General features: G+C 56.8%; 1 protein-coding gene across 2 annotated transcripts; it reads left to right on the top strand.

The window, feature by feature from the left end:
• Positions 1 to 1,690: 1,690 nt before the first annotated feature.
• Positions 1,691 to 22,769, top strand: TTLL1 (TTL family tubulin polyglutamylase complex subunit L1). 2 transcript variants are annotated; one of them, XM_054582563.1, is made up of 10 exons: positions 1,691 to 1,816; positions 8,411 to 8,527; positions 13,890 to 14,098; positions 14,769 to 14,949; positions 15,797 to 15,931; positions 16,772 to 16,880; positions 17,892 to 18,035; positions 19,154 to 19,240; positions 21,590 to 21,753; positions 22,585 to 22,769. In XM_054582563.1, the coding sequence occupies exons 2-10, from the start codon at positions 8,415 to 8,417 to the stop codon at positions 22,712 to 22,714; spliced, it is 1,272 nt and encodes a 423-aa protein (XP_054438538.1). In that variant the 5' UTR covers positions 1,691 to 1,816; positions 8,411 to 8,414; the 3' UTR covers positions 22,715 to 22,769. The 2 variants fall into 2 exon arrangements, with proteins under 2 accessions (XP_054438538.1, XP_054438539.1); XM_054582564.1 differs by lacking the exon at positions 1,691 to 1,816 and adding an exon at positions 5,924 to 5,966.
• The last annotated feature ends 2,371 nt before the right edge of the window (positions 22,770 to 25,140 follow it).

The following is a 25,140-nucleotide window of genomic DNA, read 5'->3' as shown; positions in this document are numbered from 1 at the left end:
ACACGCCTGGTGAGGGGCCAAACCCGAAACCTAGTGTGCCCTGACCGGGAATCGACCTCGCAGCCTTTTGGTGCACAGGGCGATGCTCCAACCAACCGAGACACCCGACCAGAGCTATTTTTGTGCATTTCTTGAATGTCGTTGGTCTTCAATGTTTTTGGCTGAGTGTCTAAATCCTCTTTCATGAACCACTCCCACGTACAGTGGGTGGTATGTTTTTGTCCCCTCGAGTTCCTGTGCTGAAATTCTAATCTCCAATGTAATGGTATCAGGAGGTGGGGCCTTTGGAAGGCTGGCTGGTCCTGAGGATGGAGCCTTCTGAGATGGGATTAGTACCCTAACAAGAGAGACCCCAGGGAGCTCCCTCACCACTTCTGCCTTGCGGGACACAACAAGATAAACAGTTGTGACCAGGAAGCAGGCCCTCACCAGACACCAGTCTGCAGGTGCCAGAATTGTGAAAAATTAACTTGTAGTGGTTACAAGGTACCCCGTCTCTGGTGTTTGTTGTCATGGCAACCTGAGCAGACCAAGACACGTGGCTTCACCTTAAATGAGGCAGTGAGGATGTGACTCAGGTCTGGCTTCAGTTTTGTTTCTCAGTAGACCAGGCTGCTTCTTCCTAACAGAGGGAGTTCGCAAACGAGCTGACGTTTGAGTAGGCCATTGATTGATCGCTGTAGGCAGAGTGCAACATGTCATATCATCCTGTGGACAAAAAAGGGGCCACATGCTAAATCCAACAAGCTCGGGGAGGCCTGCATGGTGGCCTTACAAACTCAGAGACCAAGGGAACCACACTGGACGGTCTGAAATTAAAACTTTCTAACTAAAAGCAGTTCACGGCATGTCCTAGGGCAGTATTTTTCCCTAACAAAGGTCAGTCTTCACCATCTTCACCTTAACTGAGTCTGCTGTCTTGTCTTTTCTTTCTTTTTTTTTGCATTTATAAAATCATACCTGATAACATACCTTTGGAATATCCAATTCCTTTTCCAGGCCCCTCAAAAGTACAACCGCTGCACCGCAGACCACAAGTACCCACATTATTATAGTGTTAACTGTTGACTGTTAACTATCCCTGATAAAGGTAAATGCAATCCCTGAGATTGCCCTGCCGCCCTTGGCTTTCTCCTGCCTCCCTAATTTACCACCAAGGGATTTTATATAACCCCCTTGAGCCTCCTCCTTTGATTGTAATGTAGAAAATGAGGTGCATAACTGCTATTCTCCGGAATATTTTCTGAAACCGTTGAGATTGTGCTTCCTGGCAATTCCTGTCAGTTTGGCTCAAATAAACCATAAAAATTATTAGAGGGTTTGGACGCTTCTTACGTTGACAATCTTTATAACAAAGCCTACTAGGTAGGTGTTACCACAGTCCTAATTTTACAGGCAGAAGCTGAGCAGCAGAGGGGATAAGAGAGGACAGGACTCAGCGCCACAATCATCACGCCGCTCTGCCTCGGTGCCCGGGTCAGTCCCGCGCCCAGACCCTCCTCCACCTCATTTCTGGGCCCTGAAGGTTGCGAGGCTCCCAGGGATAAAAGGGCTGGCTCTTGCTAGGCTCTCAGCCGGGGACCGTAACGGTCCCTCGCTGGAGGCGTCGAGACTAGCGGGGACAGTCTGATCCCGGAAGCAGTTGCGGAGTCGGCGATAGCGTCTTCGGTTGCCAGGGTACCGCCCCGGAAGTAGGGCGCGGCGGCCGGTCCGGCGGGCAGCTGACAGTGTCCTCCTGCGAGCGCCGGAGTGGGGCTGGAGGCGGGGCCGCCCTGCCCCGCGCTCCTCAGCGCTGCTCCGAGCTCTGCGCCCACAGGTGAGGCCCGGCGATGAGGCCGATGCAGCCCAGGACCAAGGGTGTGGCTGTGCGTGGGTGGGCGAGTGCGCATGCGCGAGCGAGTGCGGGCGCCCGGGGCTACGCGGCCGCTACCTTGTAAGGTTCGGCTGCTGCCGGTTGGACCCGAGCCCTCCAGGGAGAATGCTCTGAGTACCGTGCCCTTCTTCCTCCTCCGTGTTGCTATGACTTACCTATGCCGCCTGAGCCTTGTACTTGCACTCTTTCTATGATTGGTTATCCCAGCATTTCATTGTTCCTAGGTTTTTGCTGCAATTTGTGTTGTTTCCGTTGGCATCTTGCAGCGCGCAGGGCACCTGTGGCGAGAGCTGTGGGCAGGACGCTGGAGATTTGTGTTCCCCGTTGTGCTCACCTTTCTCTGGGGTCTGGGCGTAGATATCTCCCCTCCCTGCTTCCCCATCAGCTAGAGGGGTGGAGGCGGAGTTAGTCACCCACCTTATAGAGTAGCTGGAGCGTTACAGGGATCCATTCTAGAAGTTAGAAGTATCGTGTCGTTGAAAGCCGTTCAGGGTTTGCAAAGCGGTTCTTTGTTTGGGAAACATTTATGGAGCACATTTCAGTGCCAGGCTGTGGCAGTGCAAGAGATCGGTGCTCAAAGAATTACAGGCACGGGTGGAGAACGGCGGTCCCACCCAGAGGTGGTGAGGAGATGGGCGGTTGCAATACAGCTGCCAGCGGATGCACTGCCTGCATTGATGTGAAGTTGTCATTGACATTTTTATGTATTATTTTCTTTTTTAAAAATGTTACTTTTTCCTTTCCAAAGAAGGCAAGCTGAAAACGAATCCAGATGCCCTAGAATCCTGGCCTTGCTGGGACATTAGGGAAAGCGATAGTGAGCCCTGACGGGTGCGGCTCCGTGAATTGGGCATCCTCTGGCAAAGCAAAAGGCCGCGGGTTGTATTCTGGGTCAGGGCACATGCCTGTGTTGGGTTCAGTCCTGGTCAGGGCACGCAGGAGAGGGAACCGATCTATGTCTCTCTGCCACATCGATGTCTTTCTATCTCTCTTTCTCCCTCCCTTTCCCTCTCCCTAAAAATAAATAAATAAAATCTTAAAAAAAAGAAAGTGATAGCGATAGTCCGGGATGGTGGGATGAAGGCAGAGAGCGCTCTGGGTTTAGATGCCAGTTTCTCTGAAAGGTTGTCCTGGCTTTTGCCCGAGAGTGGCTTTAACTCCAGGCTGTGAAAGGCCTCTTGGCAAAATTCTGTATGTCAGTGTGCTGCTGGGTGGAGAATGGACGGCACTCAGGAAGCCAGATCCTGTACTTGCCCAGGATCTCTGGGGTGCTGGGGACCGATGCCTAAGGATCTGGAATCTTCTGGAGGAGGACTGACATGTTTGGTGCTCGATTGAGTTACTGATCATGCCTCCTCAGGGCTGCAATGGAACTTTCTCTGCTGGGTTGTTAAAGCACTTTGCCTCTGGGCTTACAGCTTGTTGGTGGTGGCCCTTGCCTCTTCTCCCCGATCAGAGCTGTCTAGGAGCACCTCGTCCCAGGCAGCGGTTGCGTAGATGCTAGACTACCAACGGCCCAGGGGCCATGCCTGTGGAAGCTTGTTCTCAAGTTGGCGACGATTCTGCCCACCTGCTCCAGGAGTGGGACCCACGTTGCGTTCTGGAAATACCAATAACCGTCTGTTTTCCGGATGGCTTTCCAGGCTGACATACCCCAGGTGGTGACAGCCCTCCTCAGTTTTGAGCTGTGATCAAAGATCAGCACGTCGCTTTCTCCTGGGGTAGGTTTTGGTGGTGCTCAGTGTTGAAAGTGGCTGACCAAGGGGCTTAAAATTCAGGTGCATCAGTTCATGTGAGCCAGTCAAGAAGTAAAGTGTCAAATTCATCAGCCCCACTCTCCCCCCCCTGCCCCCCCCCTCGTTTTAGGAGGAAGTGACAGGAAAACATCTGACAGCAGGTATTTATTTATTTACTTTTCAAAGTAAAAGAGCTTACTGTCTTAGGGTTGGGAAGGAGTCAGCCCTGGCTTCTGTACTGTGTGGCTGGCTAGCTGGTGCCTTTATTCTGTAGATGATTTCTGAGCCCCCTGCCCTGCGGGGGGCAAAGTCTGACATGGGACAGTTGACACCCAGTGTGGGAGGGGGGCAGGGTGGGTTGACAACAGTTTGCCGTCTCTCCTCTCCCACTTACTCTGTCCGTCCATGGAGAGAACGCCTGCCCTAGGGCCTTAGGTGAGCCGTTATGATATACGTAGCAGGGAAGAATACGCCCAAGCTGCCCAAGCCAGTGCGCCACACTTCCCAGTGCTTGACGAGTGGTATCTGTTCTCGCGAGACTATAGGTACGTAATGAGAACTCGCTCTGCGAGGGCGGGTGTCCCCAGCACCTGCTCCGAGCCGGGCAGGCCCATTGCATGCTGGGCTGGGATGGAGGAGTGCACAGAGCCCGTCAAGAAGAGGTTCCTGGGCGAAGCTCCTGCCGCCTGAGGCACCTGTGTCAGCTCCAGCTAACTGCGGGAGCCCTGCTGTGCGCGGGCCTCACCGTCCGGCCGTGCGGCAACCAGAGCACGGGAGGGCGCTGTGGCTTTCATCCCCGTTTTTTGACGGGGAGGCTGCGGCCTGAGAGAACCTGCCAGTACTTGTGGCTCTGACATGTCAACACGGGAAACGACCTGGGTCTCCTATAGCATCAGGTGTGGAGGAAGCCGCTGTCCCTTCCTTGGCTCTTCCCACATGAACTGACGGGTGCCCTCTGTTCATTTCTCGCATTCTTTTTTTTAAAACTACAAGCGACTATCTTGTGTTTTTGTTTATCACTTTACTGTATTCAGTCTCATATATACACAGGTAATATATACGTGTCGCTTTTTATGCACATAAAAATCTCATTCTTCTTTTCCCCCTAGTGTTTCGGGTGGTTACCTCTTATATTAGTTTCCTAGGACTGTGGTGTCAAAGTGCCATGAGCCGGTGGCCCCAGCTGTTGGCGGGGCCATGAGACTGCGGAAGGCGGGCTCCTCGTGTCCGCCCCGCTCTGGCAGCCCTGGGCGGTCCTTGGCTTGTGGAGCGTGACCGACCTTGGCCTCCGTCTTCACACGGCCGTCTCCCCCGTGGCTGTGTACCCCTGCGTCTGTGCCCACATGTCCTTGTGAGGACAGCTGGCATTGAGTCAGGGCCCACCTGAAGGACCTCCTCTTAACCACACAGACCCTACATCCAACTAAGGTCACATGTATAGGTGCCCGGGTTATGACTTCGACATGTTTTCGAGGGGCCCAGTTGAACCCGGAACACATCTCCAGAAGTAAATATTAAAAAGCAAAGAGTCAGGTTTGAAGGAGGGAGCCTTGAAGACGTGTCTGTTCGCTCAGTCAGCCGTGCGGTGAGTGGTTAGGGCGTGCCGCTCACGTGCTGGGGGTCTTGTTGCCGGAGGCAACAGGGTCCCGCGGAGGGACTGTGCGCTTTGCTGCCAATGCCCACACCTAAACCTAGAGGGACTCAGTGGGATGGGAGGGGGACAGGCGGCTGAGGGAGGCCCCGCCGTCATGCCTGTGTGGAAGGAGTGTACTCGAAGACCCAAAACGCAGGCCAGGAAGTCCTGAGCGCCGACAAAGGTGGTAGGGGAGCCTACAGAGGATTCCGGGGCGGGGATGTTCATTCCAGCAAAGGGACGAGAGTGGCTCCCTGGGGCAAGTGGCCTTCGAACTGCGCCTTGCTCACGTCATTGGTAGGAATTGGCTAAAGAGCAGTGGAGAAAGGCCATTCAGGTGGAGAGAAGGGCGTGAGCACAGGCTGGTGGGTAGGAAAGGGCCGCACGCGTGCGTGGAACAGTGAGGAGGAACAGCATGAGTGGCGGGGCACCTCGGGAAGGTCGGTGGGACCCAGCGAGGAAGAGCATTCAGAAATACTGGTCACGACCAGGGAAGAACCGGAAGTCCTCCTCCGGTGCATTTGTTACACAGAGGGCGCTGCCTGCTGAATACCCGGCTTGGTCACTGTTCCACCATGTTCATGGAACTGTGTAGAGTGTCTTTTGACCTTGTGCCATGTACATTTCAGCTGTGTATTTATTTTAGTTTAGGTGAGTGCCCAGGCAAGAGTCAGTGAAACAGAAGAGAAATTGGACGGTCCTGCTGGCTCCCTAAGTACCTCCGGTAGGTCCAGGCTCAGATGTTTTCCCTGAGTGACCGTTTGTCACAACAGAGGGAGCAGGGCTCCAGGAAGAAAACCTCACCTTCTCAACCTTCTTGGAAGTTCCATCTTCTGCTCAGCTCAGAAAAGTGCAACACGCTTGTGATTTTCCACCGTTGCGCTCATTTCTGCGTTGCCCCCCGGTGGGCGGCGGCGGCGGGCGAGGGGCCGCCCTGGGAGATGTGTTGGAAGCGCGGTGCGCGATTGCTGCAGCCTGGTGGCTGCGGCGTGGGTGCTGCCTGGCCGGGGGCCACGTCTCAGCTCCTGCAGCTGGATTCCAGGGGGCAGGACACGAGCAGGTTCATCAGAGCTGCCGGGCAGTGGTGGCTGGAACCAAATAGAGAAAAAGCGGAGTCCCCTCTGCCGTGGGTTTTGATGCTGTGCGAATGGTGTGCAAGGTGCGTGGGACATGGGTCCACAGCACGTGGCCGTGAGGCTCCTGTGACATGTCTGCAGTCGTTTCCCTGTGGCGACAGCTAACTCTGCGTGGACCGTGACTGGTCAGTTGATGACGTTATATGGTTGTTAGATGGCGCCTTGTGGTTTGCAGAGAGATTCTATTTATTCCTTACTTTGTCCTATGAATATTGTCAGCCTGTTGAAGGCCACACTGACAGAGGGAAGGGGTGGGCTGTGTTTAAAGAGGTGGCACTTTAAAGTAGGATCACCTGGCTTTGAATCAAGGCTCCATGACTTCCTTTGGTCTGGTTCTTAACACAGGTTTTGAAGCTTTGAACCTCAGCTTCCTCATCCATAAAATGGGGGCAAGGATGACAATAATATTAAATATTGCTTGCGTTTTCCCTGTGCCCCGCACTGCTCTCAGTGCTTTACATGTGTTCACACGTTTCCCCCTCACCAGAACCAGTGAGGTGTGTAGGTGACATTGTGATCCTCCTTTGCAAAGGAACCGGAAGTTCAGAGAGGTTAAGTAACTTGCCCAAGGTCACATAGCCAGTGAGTGGTGGGGCTGGGCCTCAAACCTGAGCCCTGGAGCCACTGCTCAACCACATTCTCACCTCTGGCCCTGCCAGGCCAGCCGGGGTGAGGAGGGCGTGGGCTGACGTGGACAAGCACCACGAGAACCCCACAAGCTGGGTTCTGTCATGGGAGTTCGTCCTCGTTCCTTCTCTGGAAGCGAGGCCTCCTGGGTCCCCACCTCCTCCTCCCGTGCCTTCTCTGCCCTGCCAGGTGACCACGAAGGCAAAGCTACTATCAGCCTGTGGAGAAGGGGCCTCCATTCATACAAGCCCTCAAGGCCCCTGGCATCCAAGCCTGTTTTGGGGGGAGCCCCTCCTTCAGAAATTGTACACGGGAGTGTAACAAATGCAGCCGCCTCTGGCTGGAGCTGGAGGGGAGCCTGGGCTCCCAAGCTGCCCGGGCAGTTTGGAAACCAGGAGGCCAGTGCAGACAGGTCGGATAATTTACGCAGACACTCAGTGGTACCGACAGACATGGGGCCGCAGTCCGTCGGTCTGAACTGAGCATCCGCCGAGTGCGAGGCCCCGGGCACAGAGCAATGAAGAAGGAGGCCCGTTCCCTGCCCTCCAGCGGGTTCAGACCTGCAGGGCTGCCGGGGGGCTGTGTGCCTGTCTGCAGGGTCAGGGAGGCTGTGCGGAGCAGGTAACCGGGGCGCGGGGTGCCTCGGCCAGGCAGAGGGAGGGGCAGTTGTGCCAAGGCCCTGGGAGGCGGGGGGGAGCTTGGCCAGGGAAGCCCAGCGTGGCGAGAACAGAGCGGCCGGAGAGAAGACGCACAGATGCCCCTGGAGAAGCGGGCGGGGGCCGGGGTCTGTGCTGCTCGGGTGCCCGGGAGAGCCATGGGCGTCATTACGCAGAGGAGTGGTGATGGGCACTCTGAGGTCACGCACTTTCAGAGAGGGAACTGAAGTAGGGCAGGGGAGGAAGCAGCGGGGCAGGCTGTCCTTGCTGGGGCGCTCGCCCCTCGGGCGAAGCCAGCTGCTGGCCACCCGCAGCCCAGCCACCCTGTGCAGGGCCCTCCCCCGCCCCAGCCCCAGGGGCCCCTCCTTGGTGGCTCTCGTCACAATCGCAATCAAACATTTGTTGGTAATTATGTAATTGCTGCCTTTCTCTGCCATTCAACCAGGATTTCTGTTTTGGCGCAGTTGACAGTGGGGCTGGGTAGTGTGTTGTGGGGGGCTGTCCGGCATGTTGTGGGGTATTGGGCAGCATTCCTGGCCCCTCACTAGGTGCCAGAAGCATCGCCACCCCCAGCTGTGACAAACAGAATGGCTCCTGACATTGTCATGTGTCCCAGGGGACTGGATGGCCCCGGCTGAGAACATTGCCAGGAGGAGTGAACTTGGGGGCAGCTCGGGGCGTGTAAAGGGGTCCTTTGGCGAGGGGAATCTGCCAAAGTTTCTCAGCCCTAAGAAGTTGATCTCTTACAGGATTATGGCAGGAAAGGTGAAATGGGTCACTGATATCGAGAAGTCAGTGCTGATAAATAATTTTGAGAAGAGAGGATGGATCCAAGTGACAGAAAACGAGGACTGGAATTTTTACTGGTGAGTATGACAGGCAGGGTTTGGTGGCTTCCGAAGCCTGTTTGTCGGCGTCGGTCATTCGTGTGCAGGTGCCCCCGGCGCAGGCTGGCGTTCCCAGGCGTGGGTGCCCCCACGCCCCGTGCACCTCTCTGCGTCTCTTCCCACCGCACTCCGCGAGCACACACCGGGAAGCACTTGGTTCGCACGCGGTGGGAGAGTCCCACTGCCCATTCGTCAGAAGCCAGAGTGTGGCTGACGCTGCAGTGAGGTGGGTGAAGCACCAGAGCTCCGTGACCCTCCCGTTAGTGCTCCTCGCGGTCTGCGCCTTACTGCCCGGCGCCGAGGGTCTGCTCCAGAGTGGGCAGCGAACTCCTGGGGGCCGGGGGACAGGAGGGGACTGGGGGGGGGGCTCTGCTCTTCCCTTTGCTTCCCCCGGGTGGAAAGAGGGTGCCCCAGGGCCCAGATTAGAAAACAGCACCTGGATGAGCAGAGACTGGCACTCCCCCCACCCCCGGGGGGCCTGGGGGCGGTTCTGTGCCTCCTCCCCGCCCCGTTCCTGGGCTGAGGCCCAGTCCTCCTCAGGCCAGGCCTGGTCGGCTCCCTCCCTGGGCGGAGACAGAGCTCCCTCCTTGGGGCAGCCTCCCCTCCGGCGGGGTCACATGACCAAACGTAAACCCAGCACGCCCTTGCCTCTGCCAGCCAGACCCTCTGCGGACCCTCTGCGGACCCTCTGCGGACCGGGGTCTGGAGAGTCGCTGTGGACCTCTGAGGTGGGGGTGCATCAGGGTCTTGGGGGCTGTTTCACCCTGCACATCGGCCCCCGAGACTCACTGCCCCTGCCTCCGGCTGGAGAGAGGTTTCGGCCTCCCTGTAGCCGCTTCTCTCCTCCCCGTCCCCCCACCCCACGCAGCGACCCGCGGTTTCCCCTGTCATTCTTGCTTTTATACCCGTGTGCTTGCTGTGCCCCCACCCCCTCTCGGCCCGTCCTTCGGGGACTCAGTGCACCCAGGGGTTAGAGTGTAGACCTCGGAGCCTGGTCACACCTGGCTTCACCACCCCACCCTGGTCCCCCCGCCCCCGATGTCTTTGTGGCTCTTAGTGAGGGACTTGACCTCTGCCTGCAAGTTCGATTGTTCGAGGTTGAAACGGGCCAGTAGGGCACCGAGCTTGGAGCCATGCCGGCCCGCGGTGGCTGCTCCACCAGCAGGTGCCACCTGTCCTTCACGCGCCAGCCCACGGGCTGCCCGCTCGGGAGGCCGCCTCTGCCTCTCCGGCCCCGAGACTGCTGTTCAGTGTCGCGCAGCACATGCTCTGACTTCCCTGCCTGCCCCCTCTTTTTAAAAAAAAATATTTATTTATTTTTAGAGAGATGGGAAGGGAGGGAAAAAGAGGGAAACATCGATGGGCAAGAGATACATTGACTGGTTGCCTCTCACACGTCCCCAACCAGGGACCTGGCCCGCAACCCAGGGGTGTGCCCCGAATGGGACTCAACCAGCAACCCTTTGGTTCTCAGGCTGGTGCTCAAGCCACTGAGCCCCGCCAGCCAGGGCTGCCTGTCCCTTCTGTACACACCACCGCGAACCCTGGAGAGCGAACACCTTGCCTGGCTCGCCTCGGCACCCGCAGAGCCGGGCACAGAGCAGGCCGGCACCTGGCTTCCCTCCCCAGCAGTGATGGGGGACGACCTTGCCCTGCTCCTGAGGGCAGTTAAAGCCCCCCACGCTTTAAACCGCTGCCAAATTTCCCTCCAGGAGCGTGGAGTGCAGCTGGGGAGGGTCCTTCTGGAGTCACTCAGCACCCACCAGTGGTTTGGCGTCCAGTTCATCGTCTTACTGCTCCACGGTGAAGTGAAATCGGATCCCTGTTCCGCAGGAGCCGGGAAGGAAAGGCTGGGGCAGGGCCCTTTATTCGCCCTGGGTTCTTTGGCTTCTCCGAGTAGGTAGCTGACACTGGGGGAGGGAGTTGCGTGCCTCCTTTCTTTATGCCAAATAAGAGCATTTTGACACTGATCTTAACAAAAAAGAGAGAATGAGGAAGAACTAAATTAGTAATTTTGGATAGCGGATATCCTAAGAGCCTCTGTTTCAAGCGTTAAGTGTACTGTCCGGTCTTAGGAGTTGGTCAGGGTGTACTAGTGGAAACAACCAAATGGTGAACAGTTGGGGAAGGTACATGCCTTAGTGGAATAGTTACAGTACAGCCTTTAAAATAACGTTGACGATTATAAAGCAGTTTTGGAAATTGTATAACCACACATGTGAAGAAAAACATCTGATGAAACTGCTTGTATTCTGGTGACAACTGTGCAAAAATAGCTTGCATATTGACAGGAAGAAGCATCATGAAACAGGAAAACAAGGCCCGCCGTGTGGGCGCGCTGGTTATCTGTTGCTAAATTAATGGTGCGTATCGAACACCGCAAAACTGAGGGGCTTGAAATAACCGTTCTTTTAATTGCTCACGAGCTTCTGGGTCTGGCCCGGTGGTTTCTTGGTCTGGCGGGACCGAGCTGGTCTGTCTGGGCTCCCTCATGCGTCCGCTCTCACCTTGGTGGGTCACCCGGGGCTTGGCTTGTCTGGGCCGACCTCGGCCGGGACGAGAGGGGCTTCTGTCCACAACCTGTCACCTCCCTCCAGCTGGCCCACCTCGGCTTGTTGTCATGCTAGGGATGGTGGGTGGCAGTTCTCTAGGCCTTTCCGAGCTAGTCTCACAGGTGGCATCGCTTTTGCCACGTTCTGTTTGGCCGAAGCAAGGCCAGAAGGGCAGGTGCGGAGCCCAGGCTGTAAGAAACCAGCAGCTTCCAGTTCCCATGTGGCCGCCCTGTGCAGGGCACTGGCCGCCCTGCGGGAAGCCTGTAGCCTGGGCCCGTCTTGCTGTGGGGCTGTGGCAGCTGTGCCCAGCCCTGCCCACCGGGTGCCAGACATGAATGAAGCCTTCCTGTACCCTCTACCCCAGTTCGTCCCCCGCTGAACACCACCCAGTGACGCTCGGCTGCGCCCTGTCCAAATCCTGTGCCCACAAAACCATGCGATGTCATTCAGTGGTTGCCATCTGCAGCTGCTATGAGTGGGCAGTTTGTTTTGCAGCCATAGACACCCAGAGCGCCCTCGTCACGCTCGACAGTGGTGGATGGGGAGCCAGCTCATTGCTGTGTACACTGAGAAACGAAGGGCAAGACTCGGTGGGTAGCGTCGGCCTTTCTTTCCTGTTGGAACCAGCTTTTGTGGATGAAGGGCAGCTTCTCCCTGTAGAAATATTCCCGCTGATAAAGGAAGGAGGACTGAGAGGAGGATGCCATCATCCTGCCACCGCTGATGAAATAAGGGCCTGGGCCGGTCCCGCACCGGAGCCGCTGCCCGCAGGGCTGCTGAGCGCGCACCTGTGGCTGCTGCCAGAGGGGTGTGCTCTCCGCGGGCACGCACACCCCGCCTTGGAGACTTAGTGTGAAAAACAAACAAGGTTTCTCATCTGATTATTTGCTGAACTGGTAACATTTTGGTTATATTAGGTTAAATAAGGTATATTATTTAAATTATTTTTACCTACTTCCTGTGACCTTTTTTATTTAATGTGGCTACTAGAAGATTGACAACAGCCTCTGTGGCTCCGTGTGGGTCACCTTCCCTTTGCTGCTCTGGGCAGGGCTCACCGGTCACTCACCTGCTAGTGGCTGCGCACGCCCTGGGACGCAGCCCTGCCCCAAAGTCCACGGCAGCTCATCACGCTTTTAGGTCTGACTCCCGGCTGATGGGAAGCCAGGCCAGGGGAGTGTGCCAAGCAAGGAACATCCAAGAAGAGCACCCCTGCAGGACAGACGGCCCAATGTCTTCAACAAATAACTTACAGAGGACAAAAGAAAAGGAGGAACACATAGATTAAAAGAGATGTGAGAGAGAACGACAGATCAGACGACCCGACCCTTACATGTGCACAAGCTGTAAAAAATGTCAGACAACTGGCCCTGGCTGGTGTGGCTCAGCGGATTGAGTGCCGGCCTGCAAACCAAAGGGTCGCAGGTTCAGTTCCCAGCCAGGGCACATGCCTGGGTTGCGGGCCAGGTCCCCAGTGAGGGGCGCCCGGGAGGCAACCACACATTGATGTTTCCCTCTCTTTCTCCCTCCCTTCCCTTCCCTAAAAATACAAAATAAAATCTTTTTTTGTTGTGGTTTAAAAAGACAGGGAAATTGGAACACCAGTTAACCGTTGATGATATTCAGGAGTTTACTGCTTCTTTTTTTAGTTGTGGTAACATATAAAATGGGATAGCGTGTAACATCCAAAGGAGCCCTCAGTGCGGGAGGTCCTCAGGGATGCTTGGGGTGAAACGATGGGGTGTGTGGGACTTGCTGAGGCAGAAGCCAGTGCTGTCAGATGTAATTAAGGATAAGGAAACAAGAGCGAGCGAGTGTGTTTGGGGGGCACTGAGCTGGCTCGGGGGGGTTTGGTACACTCCTCTCCCTATTTTCACGTGCGGTTGAGTTTTTCTGTAATAAAAAGTGAAAAAAAAACCCCAAAACACTCCTTATTCTAATGATCACGGGTGCTCCAGACCCCTCCTTTGGTTGGCGCCCTGGGTGGGGGCGGGGACTGGGGCCACAGAGAGAGAGGTCCCAGCTGCCTTGTTTTGTGGCTCTGGGTCCCTGGTGGGTGCCGGTTTCCCGGCCCCTGCGGCTGGTGAGGACGAGCAGGGTGTGGCGGGGACCCTGTCTCTCAGGCCCGGAAGGGGTCCTTTCTCTTCCCACGCTCCTCCTCACCTTGGCGGGTGCAGCCCAGGTTAGTCCTGACTTAGGGCCTTGAATAACCCCCCGGGGTCTTGGTTTAAGGCGTCTCTCTCCTTCTTGACTTTGGGTACAAATATTGTGTAAGTGACTTTCCTGACTTCAGAGTCTGAAAGAGCGGTTTGCATTAATTTGTTATCAATAGTCAGTGTCATCAGCCCTGGCTGAGTAGCTCAGTTGGAGCAGGTTTGATCCTGTCAGGGCACATACAAGAATGAACAGTGAATGCATAAGTAAGTGGAACGACAAATCGGTGTTCTGTTTTCTTTCTCCCTCTCTCTCTAAAAACCCATAAATTAAAAAGTTACCTAAAAAAAAAAAATCAGTGTTATCATTCACTGGTAAACATTTATTGAGCACCTATTGTGTGCCAGACAGTGAAACCGTTCAGGGCAGAGTCAAAACAGCCCCTGCCTCAAACGGTCCATGTCGTAGCCGGTCCCTCAACATGTTTCCTGTGCCACTGTGGAACGGGGACGGGGCGCCGGGGGTGGGCGTAGGGGTGGGCAATGATTGGGGGCTCGGGGAGCGTCCGCAGGCTTTAATGAGAGCGCCCCCATGTGGACAAACTTCCATCCTGCCCCTCTGTGCTTCCCTTTTAGGATGAGTGTGCAGACCATCCGCAACGTCTTCAGCGTCGAAACTGGCTACCGGCTCTCAGACGATCAGATCGTCAACCATTTTCCAAACCACTACGAACTGACCCGGAAGGATCTGATGGTGAAGAATATTAAGAGATACAGGAAAGAGCTGGAGAAAGAAGGGAGTCCTCTGGCAGAAAAGGACGAGAATGGAAAATACCTCTACCTGGGTTCGTGCCTTTCTCACTGGCCTCATGCTGTAAATATAAATAGTTGAGTTTTTCCACCACAGCCCCACGGGGCCCCGAGGCGGCGACTGCGGGTGAGTGTGCTGGTGCAAGTTGTGCTGGGCACCCACTTCGTCCCGGCGTCTCTAGGAAGGGCGACGGGGGTGGGGGCTCCAGTGCGGACTCTGAGCGCAAGCCCTGGGAAGGCGCCTCGTGTAAGAAGGGGGAGAGCCTCCCCAGGGCTCGGCACGTGAGTTGGTCATCTGAGCTTCGAAGTGCCCGAGGGAGTGTTACTGCTTCTGGCGACAACCATGGAGGACGTGCCCCTGTCCTGTCCTGTGCGGTGACAGCAGCTGGACGGTTGGGTAGTTTCAGAGTCCCTTTACAGGGGCACAGTGTGGAAGCGACCCCTCTGGGCCTCCGTTTCCCCATCCGGTCGGTGGGAATCATCAGCCCCTGCTCACAGGTGCTGCGGGGCCTGTGAAGTGCTTAGCACACAGGTCCCAAGGCAGGTTGGTGTCACCCGGGGGCGGGACTGCACCGGTTCTGCTGGATGTCGGACTGGGCGGGGTGGGGGTAGTGACACAGGCCCCTGAAAAGGCAGTGGCATTGTTTCCTGTTGGTGGCTGCTGCTGGGCCGGCTCACTGCACCCCCCCGCCCCCGCCCTTCCAGACTTCGTGCCGGTCACCTACATGCTCCCCGCCGACTACAACCTGTTCGTGGAGGAGTTCCGGAAGAGCCCCTCGAGCACCTGGATCATGAAGCCCTGCGGCAAAGCTCAGGGCAAGGGCATCTTTCTGATCAACAAGCTCTCGCAAATCAAGAAGTGGTCCCGGGACAGCAAAACGTCTTCGTAAGTGGGGACCCACCTGTTCCGTGTGCCTCCTGGCTGGCAGATTCCTGTCGTCTCTCATCTGTCGGCCACGGGCAGGGTGGCCCTCGCCTGCTCCTGCGGGAGTTCAGGGTGAGGCCCTGTGGCTGCAGGAGCGTCAGTAGCGGTGTGCTCTCCCACGATGAGGGCAGAGGGAGCAGTGCCAAAACCAGCATGAGCCGCAGGAGCGGGAGCCTTTGTGCCGGAAGCCGGCGGGAGAGCCGTGCAGTCCTGGCATTTCCGAAATGGCGAAGAGCTGCTTAGGACCTACATGACTCCCCGGCACTTACTGTCTGAGCACAGTTTGTTGTGTAGACCCTCAGATCCCCCGTCTGGGTAAACCGAGGACACCGACAGCAGCACCCTCCTGGGCCACTGGGGATGGGCCGAGGGTACCCACACCTGGGCCCCGGGCAGTGGGAGTGGTTGCGTCAGGTCAGGTCTGGCCTCCGCCCTGGGCCGGAGGGTCTCCTCAGAGCTGAGGAGACCAGGGTGCCTCGTCCAAGGCTTGCTCCTGGCCTCTGCGAGGTCCTTCACTGCTGTCCCCGTGGTCCTCTCCCTTGGGCGAGGGCTCCCAGGACAGGCGTTCCCAAGAGTGGTGGGGACGCCTTCTCCGCCAGCTCGTTTATATCTGCTGACGTGTTGCTAGCACCCAGGAGGGTCCACCCAAGGAGCGCTTCCCTGATGGGTCCCCAGGAGCCACTGCCCATCCCCTGGGCAGGGGTGGGGGCCCCTCTGGGGACAGCACCTCACCCCTGCTTTTCCCGCCGCCCGAGAAGCAGGGAGCTACGGCCTTTGCCGTCCGACGCGGGCTTTCTCCGACACTCAGGTTTGTGTCTCAGCCCACCAAGGAAGCCTACGTGATCTCGCTCTACATTAGCAACCCGTTACTCATCGGCGGCAGGAAGTTCGACCTGCGCTTGTACGTCCTGGTATCTACATACCGCCCGCTGCGCTGTTACATGTAAGAGCCCTGGGGTTCTGGCGCTGTTCCTAAGATGGTGCTCTGATGTGACACTTGCTCCTTAGTGCCGTCGTGAGGGCTGGTGAAGTGCGCTGCGCGTGCTAAGTGTTGAGTGAAATGCGTCAGCCTTACAGATAAAAGGCAGCTCTTGTAACCTTGCAGACGAGCTCAGTGAAAGAAGCCAGAGGCAGAAGCCGCACAGGGTGTGATTGCATTTTTGTGAAATGCCCGGAATAGGCAAGTCTTTACGGACAGAGTAGATTGGGGTTTGCCCGGCACTGGGGATGGAGCGGGGGGACTGCTCACGATCACGGGCTTTCTTTTTGGGACGACACAAATGTCGTAAAACTCATCGTGGTCGTGGTCGCAGGACTTTGGATATACCAAACGCCATGGAGTCGTACACTTTAGGTGGGCGAGTTGTACGGTACATATGAATTATATGTCAGTAAAGCTGTTATAAGAAAAGAACCGTAAAAGAGTTTTAAAACAAGAATCACGCAGCTCCTTGTAAAGAACGAAGTGTTGTATTTTTTAAAAATTTGATAGAAATTCAGGAATTTCTTTTTTCTTTTTTTAAAAGATTCTATTTATTTATTTTTAGAGAGAGGGGAAGGGAGGGAGAAAGAGGAGAGAAACATCATTGTGTGGTTGCCTCTTGAGGGCCCCCTACTGGGCACCTGGCCCGCAACCCAGGCATGTGCCCTGACTGGGGATCGAACCCGCGACCCTTTGGTTCGCAGGCCAGCGCTCAATCTGAGCCCCACAAGCCAGGGCCGAAGTGTTGTATTTTTCTGTGCTTCTCCTCAGAGTATTGAGCTGATCTGAATTCCCACTCAGGTATAAGCTGGGCTTCTGCCGCTTCTGCACTGTGAAGTACACCCCCAGCACCAGCGAGCTGGACAACATGTTTGTCCACCTCACCAACGTTGCTATCCAGAAACACGGGGTGAGTGCTGCTCTTCCCTCGAGCTTAAGGAGATGGGTTGCTTTTGTGGGTTTCTCTCTTCTCCTGTTTCTGCAGGAGAGGGCGGGCTGGCTGTGGGAGCGGCACCAAGATGCCCTGCACCGGCGAGGAGTGGGGGCCCTAAGCACCTGGTGTGGCTGTCCGGCCGGCGGCTGAGCCAGGGTGGATGGGGGCGGGGGCACAGGGCAAAGGAAGCCGGGGGCAAGCCCTGCCTTTCTAGTTCGGTGACCTTGGGCAAGTTAATTTGACTCTCAGAGCCTCAGTTTCCCCTGTTGTAAAAGGAGATGATATCATTACCTCAGAGGGCCGCTGGGAGGGTTACGTGAGCACACTCGTGCCCAGTCATTCGTTCAGCAGATACGCACTGAGCCCCGCCTGGGTCGCTCCCTCGCTAAGAGCCGGGGCTCCAGCGGTCGGCAAACACTACCTTGGTCCCTGCTCATGGAGCCCAGAGCCCCTGGGGGGGAAGGTCCCCAGATGACCTCACAGAGGAGCACGCAGTCCCAAACTGAGATGTGTGCTCTGAGGGAAAGGAACGCGCGTCCAGAGGAGCGGGGCGGGACGGAGTCCCCCTGTCCAGGTGCCTGGAGAAGGCGTCCCTGCGGAAGCGGGGCCTGGACAGAGACCTGCAGTGTGCGCAGGGGTTGCCCCGGCGAGGGGCGGAGCGAGCCTCCTAGCAGAGGGCGCAGCGTGTGCCCAGGCCCCGTGGCTGGAGGGAGCACTGCAGGAGCCCGAGGGCGGCAGCGAGAGCCCCCAGTGCAAGGGCGGTGGGGCGAGAGGCGCCTCGGTTGCGGGGGGAGGGGCAGGCGGGGGGGGGGGCCGTGCCTCCACAGCATGCAGTGCAAGGTAGGAATGATTAGCTGTGAGAATATTCCAGAGTTGAGTATGTTAGAAACGTGCACGAGTAGGAGGCCCAGATCTGCCTGGGGCCAGGCAACCTGCAGGAGGGAGGGGGAGCCCGCTGCCTGAGGCCCTGCCCCTTGCCCTGGCCAGGAGGACTACAACCACATCCACGGGGGCAAGTGGACCGTGAGCAACCTGCGGCTGTACCTGGAGAGCACCCGAGGCAGGGAGGTGACCAGCAAGCTGTTCGACGAGATCCACTGGATCATTGTGCAGTCGCTGAAGGCCGTGGCAGTGAGCACAGGGCGCAGGGCGGAGCAGGGAGAGCGAGGGGAGGCACAGCCCGGCGGGTGTTTGGGAGCTGGTGACCCCGTTCTTCTTTGCTAAAAATGCCTGTTTTCAGGGTCTCACCTCCTGCCTGCCCGCTGTAGGCAGAGGCATGTTGGAAGGGAGTGGGGCTGCTTCCAGCTGGGTGCTGCCCAAGGTGTGCCCGGAGCCGGGCCCTGTGCTGTAGCCCTGGCCTTCGGTGCCCATTGAATCGATAGCGGATACTTTGGCCTAAGCTGCTGTTTTGGAGGCGGACTTTCTGCAGCCCCCTGGTGTTCCGGCTTCTTGCTTTGCCGTTGCGCAGACACAGAGGGCTGCAGGTGCCTGCGAGCCTGGCGTGATTGATGGGCTGGACGGGGCTCGCCCTGCCTTGGGAGTTCGCTGTGTCAGATGCAGTGCTCATCCACACGTCCCCTAATGTATAAGAAGGCCTCATGGTGGTGTCTGGGCCTCCCGCGCTGCATCCCATGGCCACTGGCTGGGCCCCTGCTGCCGGCCTTAACTCACGCAGCCCGGAAGGCCCGGAAACCTGCATTGTAAGCCAGTGCTGGCAGGGTTTTTGTGCACCTGGAGAACAGTTTATAAGATGGAACTGAACACTGAAAACCCCAAAATTTAAGGAAAGAGATTGGCTTTTGTCGCAGAGAACGGAGGCCCGCAACCTGGCACAGGCATCCCCAAGGGCCTGAGTGGGGACTGTCTGCGGGGGCAGTGTCGGCTGGTCTGTGATCAGGCTGCACAGCCGTGGCTCCCGTGCCCAGGCTGGAGCTGGCTTTCTGTTCACCCTGAGGACAGTCTCGGGCCGGCGGTGACGTTCGCTGCTGGTCACCAAGCCTCTGGTGAATGAGAGCTGGGGACACCGGTGACTGCGTCACAAATCGCTTTCTGAGGCTGAGGGAAGTGTCTGCCTCTGAGCCCCGGAGGAGGGTCAAGGGAAGGAAGGGAGGAAGGAGGTGGGGTGGAGCGGGGGACCCACTGGCCACAGGAGTGAGGCGCGGCACGTCACCGCTGTGCGGAGGGCCCTGCTGCTCCCACGCCCCGTGCCTGCCATGCTGGCCGGGTAACCGAGGTCGCTCTCTCTGCAGCCGGTGATGAACAACGACAAGCACTGCTTCGAGTGCTACGGCTACGACATCATCATAGACGACAGGCTGAAGCCCTGGCTGATCGAGGTAACCGCGCCCGGGTGCCCGCTCGCCCCGCCGCCCCGAGGCCGCTGCCCCACCAGGCTCCGCTGCCCCAGCGTGAGGCCCCCAGGCCGGGCAGCAGGACTAGCGTGTCTGAGGAGTTTTTAAATGTAACAGGGACAGGTGTCCAGGTGTGTCTGTTTGCTGATGGTTGAAAATGAGCCCACTGTGGGTCTGTCACCTCCGGTGGGCCCGGCCCACAGACGGGAGCTCGGTGCTCCCGGGAGCTTCTGGACAAGGCCATGCTCAGTGGCTCTGCCATGTCCTCTTGGGAGACGTCGTTCCTGTTCAGGAAAGGAGGTCCTAGATCCGGAAGCCCTTGGGAAGTGGTGGCTTACTGTCCAGAGATAAGGGACCTTATCTTGTTTGGATGAGGGCAGAGTTTGGAAGTGGATTAGTCTCCCTGTTTCGAGGTATAGGCAGATGTCCTGGTGGCTGTCCTGGGAAGTTCTAGAAAGGACGAGGTGCCTACACCCCTTCCCCATGACAAGCCGGGGTGATGCCGCCTCCGTGGCTGTGGGCGCCGGCTTGCCCACTGAGACCCAGGCGTGGTGCTCGCCTTGTGGGGTTGCCTGCCTTGCTCTGTAACCAGGAGGAGCAGCTCAAGCCTCTGAGGGGACACGGGGTCATAAGGGTGAAGGCCGCCCACTCGGCTGGTCCACCTCCCTGTGAGCCTCTGAGCGCCGGGTTCCGTCACCAGGCTCGCCGACAGCTGGGTGGTGCAGGCCCATTTTGAGCCAGGAAAGCCAAGTCTCAAGAGCAACTCATGGCAAGTGGTTGCGTGTAGAAAAGTCCACAGGAGCCCCTGCAAGAAGCTGCCGAGAGAGCCAGGCTTCCAGAGAGCGAACCGTGCTCCACAGCGGAGCTTTCCGGGCTGCTGGGCACTCCTGCCGAAGCTGTGCGTGCGTGTGTGTGTCCGGTGCGGGGGCAGATATATATAAAATATCTGTGTTTCTTTCCCCTCATCGCAAGCAGTGACTTTCAGAGAAGTCAAGCATCCACTATGAGCTAGGATCTTAATTGAGAGTGTTACTTCTTAAATAGTAGCATCTTAATTCTAGCACATTCCCAACAAGAACCCCGGGAGCATGCTTACAGGACAGCAGCGATTCCTGAGTGAGCCCCGTACACTCCCTGTCACGGTGCGCATGAGACACCCCGCTAGCAGCACCAGGACAGGCGGTCGGTCGGGAGACACCTGAGCAGCTGGCGGATCTGCTGCCTCTGCTCCCAGCTCGTCGCAGCCGTGCCTCGAGCGTGTGCGTGGGCGGTGGCGGAGGCCAGGGGCGCTCCTCAGAGTAAATGTCCACGGAGTAAACAGTGGCTTTTTTTCAAGATTTTTATGGGTTTTTTTGTTTGTTTGTTTGTTTTTAGTATTTTTAAAAATGATTTTATTACTTTAGAGAAGGAGAGGGAGGGAGAAAGAGAGGGAGAGAAACATCGATGTATGGGTTGCATCTTGACTGCCGCTTCCTGGGGACCTGGCCCACAACCCAGGCATGTGCCCTGCACTGGGAATCAAACCGGCGACCCTTTGGTTCACAGGCCGGTGCTCAAGCCACACCAGCCAGGGCAATTTTATGTATTTATTCTTAGGGGAAGGGAGGGAGAAAGGGAAAAAATATAGGTGTGAGAGAGAAACATTGATCAGTTGCCTCTCGTATGCACTCTGTGGGACCGGCCCGCAACCCAGGCATGCGCCCTGATGGGGAATCGAACCGGTAACCTTTCGCTTTGCAGGTCAATTCCCAAACAACTGAGCCACACCAGTTGGGGGAATGTCTGCTTTGAACATGTGGATTCTGTGACATTGCTCAGCTCCTCCGGAGCCTCACAGGACTAAGTTCTTGTCTACCACACGGGTTCCTCATTGGGGCCAGAATAGTGCTTTCTGGGTGAGGTATCACTCTCCACAGAACAGGGCCCAGTACCATTTACCTCAGCCCCATGGTGCTACTCGCTCAGGCTCAACTGGTTCACTGGTCTTGCAAAGCCCTGGGCGGCTTCTAGTACTTAGGACAAAGCTCATCACACAGATGGACAACGACATGTTTGTGACATCCGTTGACCTAAAATTTTTATTTGCGTGATCTCTGATTTGTAGATCACAATCCTGATCTCTCTTTAAATATTATTTATTTATTTATTTATTTAGATATTATTTATTAACCCCTAATAAAAGTAGATCGCAGAATCCTCCCCCTAAAGCTGTCCTGCAGATACTAGACGTTAACAGTGTGAGACGACAATGTGACCTAAATGTGCAGTAGCAGTGTTTTCACTCTAAAGGAGTAAGTGACGCAAGTGAGGGACGCGGTTTCTTTCCTCTCGTAGGTTAACGCGTCCCCATCTCTCACCTCCAGCACCGCCAACGATCGGATCCTTAAGTATAACCTGATTAACGACACCCTCAACATCGCCGTCCCTAATGGCGAAGTTCCCGACTGTAAATGGAACAAGTCCCCTCCCAAGGAAGTCCTGGGCAATTATGAAATTCTGTGAGTTTGTGTGTGACTGTGCCTTCGTCCTTGTGTGTCTTGACCAAGGGGTGCCAAAGCCCAGCTGGGATTTCCTGGCTCTGTGTGGGCTTGCCTCATGGGAGCAGGGTATTTCTACAGCATTTTAAAAAAGAAAAAAGATTGTATTTAGTATTCTTTTTTTTTTTTTTAGAGAAGGGGAGGGAAGGAGAAAGAGAGAAACATGACATATGAGAGATATATCGACTGGCTGCTTCTTGCATGCTCCCATTGGGGACCTGGCCTGCAACCCAGGCCTGTGCCCTGACTGGGAATCGAACTGGCGACCTTTTGGTTCACGAGCTGGCACTCGATCCCCTGAGCCACACCAGCCAGGGCGAGCAGAATATTTTACTTGTTAACAATGTTATGGGATAGATCATGTTGTAGCAGAAAGGTGTTTGGGCGCTACACTGGGCCCTTGTCTGGTCTGCGTAATGAGTGTTAATGAAGCACGTGCCGCGTGCCAGGACTGGGCGCCCCCGGGTCCCTGTCTGAAGTGGGGTTACTCAGACTGCCCCACAGACGCCGTGGGAAGTGTCTCCAGGCTCCACTCTCCCTGACGTCTCGTTCGTGTTTCCTTTGGGGTCATGGCCAGATGCCATCTGGCGGCCTGTATGAAATGGCAGCTGCGGGGCTGGGGACGGCCCACTGTCTGAGTTCACGAGGCTGTGCTGATGCGCCCACGGCAGCTGGGCTGCCAGCCGGGGCCGGGCTGCTTGCCCGGGTGACGTGGGGTTTGCTGCCCTGCAGCCCGGTGGCTGCCTGGCGCCGAACCCCCGGGGCTTGGTTTCTCAGTGCCCCTGTTCCTAGGTACGACGAAGAGCTGGCGCAGGGCGACGGGGCCGACCGGGAGCTGAGGAGCCGCCAGGGCCCGTCGGCGGGGCCCAGAGGGGTGCGGTCGAGAGACTCGGGGAGAGCCGTCCTCACCACCTGGAAGTGACCCGGAAGCAGGGCCCTCCGGCCTGGACCCCTCGCTGCACCGGGGCCCCACCGAAGACCCGTTTCAAAATTTCCTTTTTCTAGAGCTTTGTTCCTTTCCTAAACCCTGTAAATAAATAAAGGCGCTTCTTTGGAAGGTTTACAGGTCTATTCCTAGGAAAAACGTCCGTTTCTCCTCTGCCCTCATACTCGCAAACGCCCGAGCCAGGCGTGGGGGGTCTCCCGCTCGCCGAGCAGCTCTGCTTCTCCGCCGGTTCTGGGCACCCTGCGGTTCAGTTCACTGCTGCCCCGCTGCCTGGAGGGGGCGGCAGATCCCGCAGGCGGAGGGCTCGCTCCCAGGAGAGGACCCCGCTCTCGCCCTGCAGCAGCCAGGCACGCGTTCGGGCTGTCGCCTGTGCCTCCGATCCGTGGACGGTAGACCGTGGGCTCCCACGACCCCCTGCGAGGGCTGGGTTAATTCGTTAGAACGGTTCATGGACCTCAGGACACGCTGACTTACCAGATTACTGGCCCATTATGAAGGATCCAGCTCCACAACAGACAGGTGGCAGAGACTCAGAGAGTGGGAGGTGTGGGAGGGGCCAAGGGCTTCTGTGCCCCGGGTGGGGGTGGGGCACCATCCTCCGGGACCCCCGAGGCTCAGCAACCTGACCTGTGAGCTCTCCGAATTCCTCGTTCAGATTCCAGAGTTGGGGATATTTATGGAGGCCTCTTTGCATAGTTGTGATGGATTGAATTGCTGGCCACTCGTGATTGGTTCCACCTCCAGGCCCTCTCCCCTCCGGGAGGCTGGGAGGCGGGCCTGAAGGTACCCACCCTAAGACCCCCCCACCCAGGCTGCTTCCCCTGGCAACTACCCCTGACCCCTGTGTGTGGCTATTCTGCGTCCCCCACACCCACATTCATTAGCACAAGCTGTGACAGGGTTGAAAGGGGCCTGTCCTGGGTGACAGAGGCAACCAATTTCACCTTCAGGTGCTGAAGCTCGTTAAGGACCTGGGAACAAAAAGTAGGGGTCGGTGGGGAGGTATTAGGGGCTTTAAATGGTAATGGGGGGGGGGGGAAATAAAAGGGCCGTAGCTGGTGTGCCTCAGCAGATTGAGTGCGAGCCTGCAAACTGAAAGGTCACCGGTTCAATTCCCGGTCAGGGCACAGGCCTGGGTTGCGGGCCAGGCCCCTGGTAGGGGGCGCACGAGAGGCAACCGATCAATTTCTCTCTCATGCGTGGATATTTTCTCCTCACTTTCCTTTCTCTCTAAAAATAAAGAAATAAAAATCTTTTTTTCTTTTTTAAGGAAAGACAGCTCTGTAGCTCTTGGAAAGGAAATGACAAAGGCCTTAGGGGCTCCGTGCCTGGATGGGGGTGAGGCGCACATACGTGTGTATTCTCACAGAGGACAACGTCACAGCCCGTTTCATTAGGGCCGAAAGGACTGACCAAATGTGTACGCCCAGCCCTTTCAGCAGAAACTAGTGGCTTTGGGGTGTGATTTAGTTTATTACAAGGTATCCATATTTTTAACATTTTGCACTAGTAAAGACAAAGCTAGAACCCGAACACCTTCCAGACTCATGCTGCTGTGAGAAGGCAAGACGTTTAACCTGACAGCTATTTTGGTTCCATTCCTTGGACTACATTGAGGGAAACAGGCAGCTAGAAATATCCCTCAGTCATTCGTCTTCACAAAGGCCTTTGTCCAGGTGCTCCCAGAAGACACCAGCCTCTGTCACCGCAATTTTGTTGGTGAGTCACTGTCAGATGAGCCCAGACTGTTCTGTCATGTGGCTTACGGGCGCGTCAGCATCTGGGTTTGCTGCAGGAGCGGTAAGCGCTGTTGGCGGCCGTCAGCGGGGGTGGGCTCTTCCTGTGTGTGTCCACAAAGCCACCCTGGACACAGTGACTTTACAGAATATGGGAGGAAACCCCGGTTGGCTGGGCACAGTGACTGATGCATCCAAGTGGCCCTGGAGACGGGTGTCAGAGCCTCTACTGAGTTCCCACTGAGGTGGAAGCGGGGCTCCCTGAGACCCGCATGGGAGGATGTGGCTCTGTGTGTGGCTTATTGATGATGTCCCATCGCCATCTGCCTTGCCCTGGAAGAAGTCCAGCCTTGTCTTCCGTAGGGCCAGGATGAAGGCCACTGCCCAGAGCCTGGGCTCCATGTTGAAGTCCAGTCCAGTCCAGCACCGGCCAGCCTAGCGTGTGTGGCCGGCTGCGGTCCGTTGCTGGGCGTCGGTATCCAGGCTCCCTCCCGGAGGCCGTGGGGAGAACAGATGCGTGTACCACGTAAATGCTGGGGTGGGGGGAGAAAGAGAGAGAGAACGCTCTACTTTGTTCTCCTGGGGTTATAACCTGGAGCTTGGATTTGGGATGGGCCAGGTGCTTTTGCGGGCTTCAGGTGGGCCCACACCCCCTAGTTAGACTGA

Source organism: Pteronotus mesoamericanus, unplaced genomic scaffold (assembly GCF_021234165.1).
Source record: "Pteronotus mesoamericanus isolate MK-2021 breed Mesoamerican mustached bat unplaced genomic scaffold, CSHL_Meso_final contig_702, whole genome shotgun sequence".
Classification (NCBI taxonomy): domain Eukaryota; kingdom Metazoa; phylum Chordata; class Mammalia; order Chiroptera; family Mormoopidae; genus Pteronotus; species Pteronotus mesoamericanus.
Note: the sequence above shows the minus strand (reverse complement) of the source record. Positions and strands in the feature narration are given on the sequence as shown.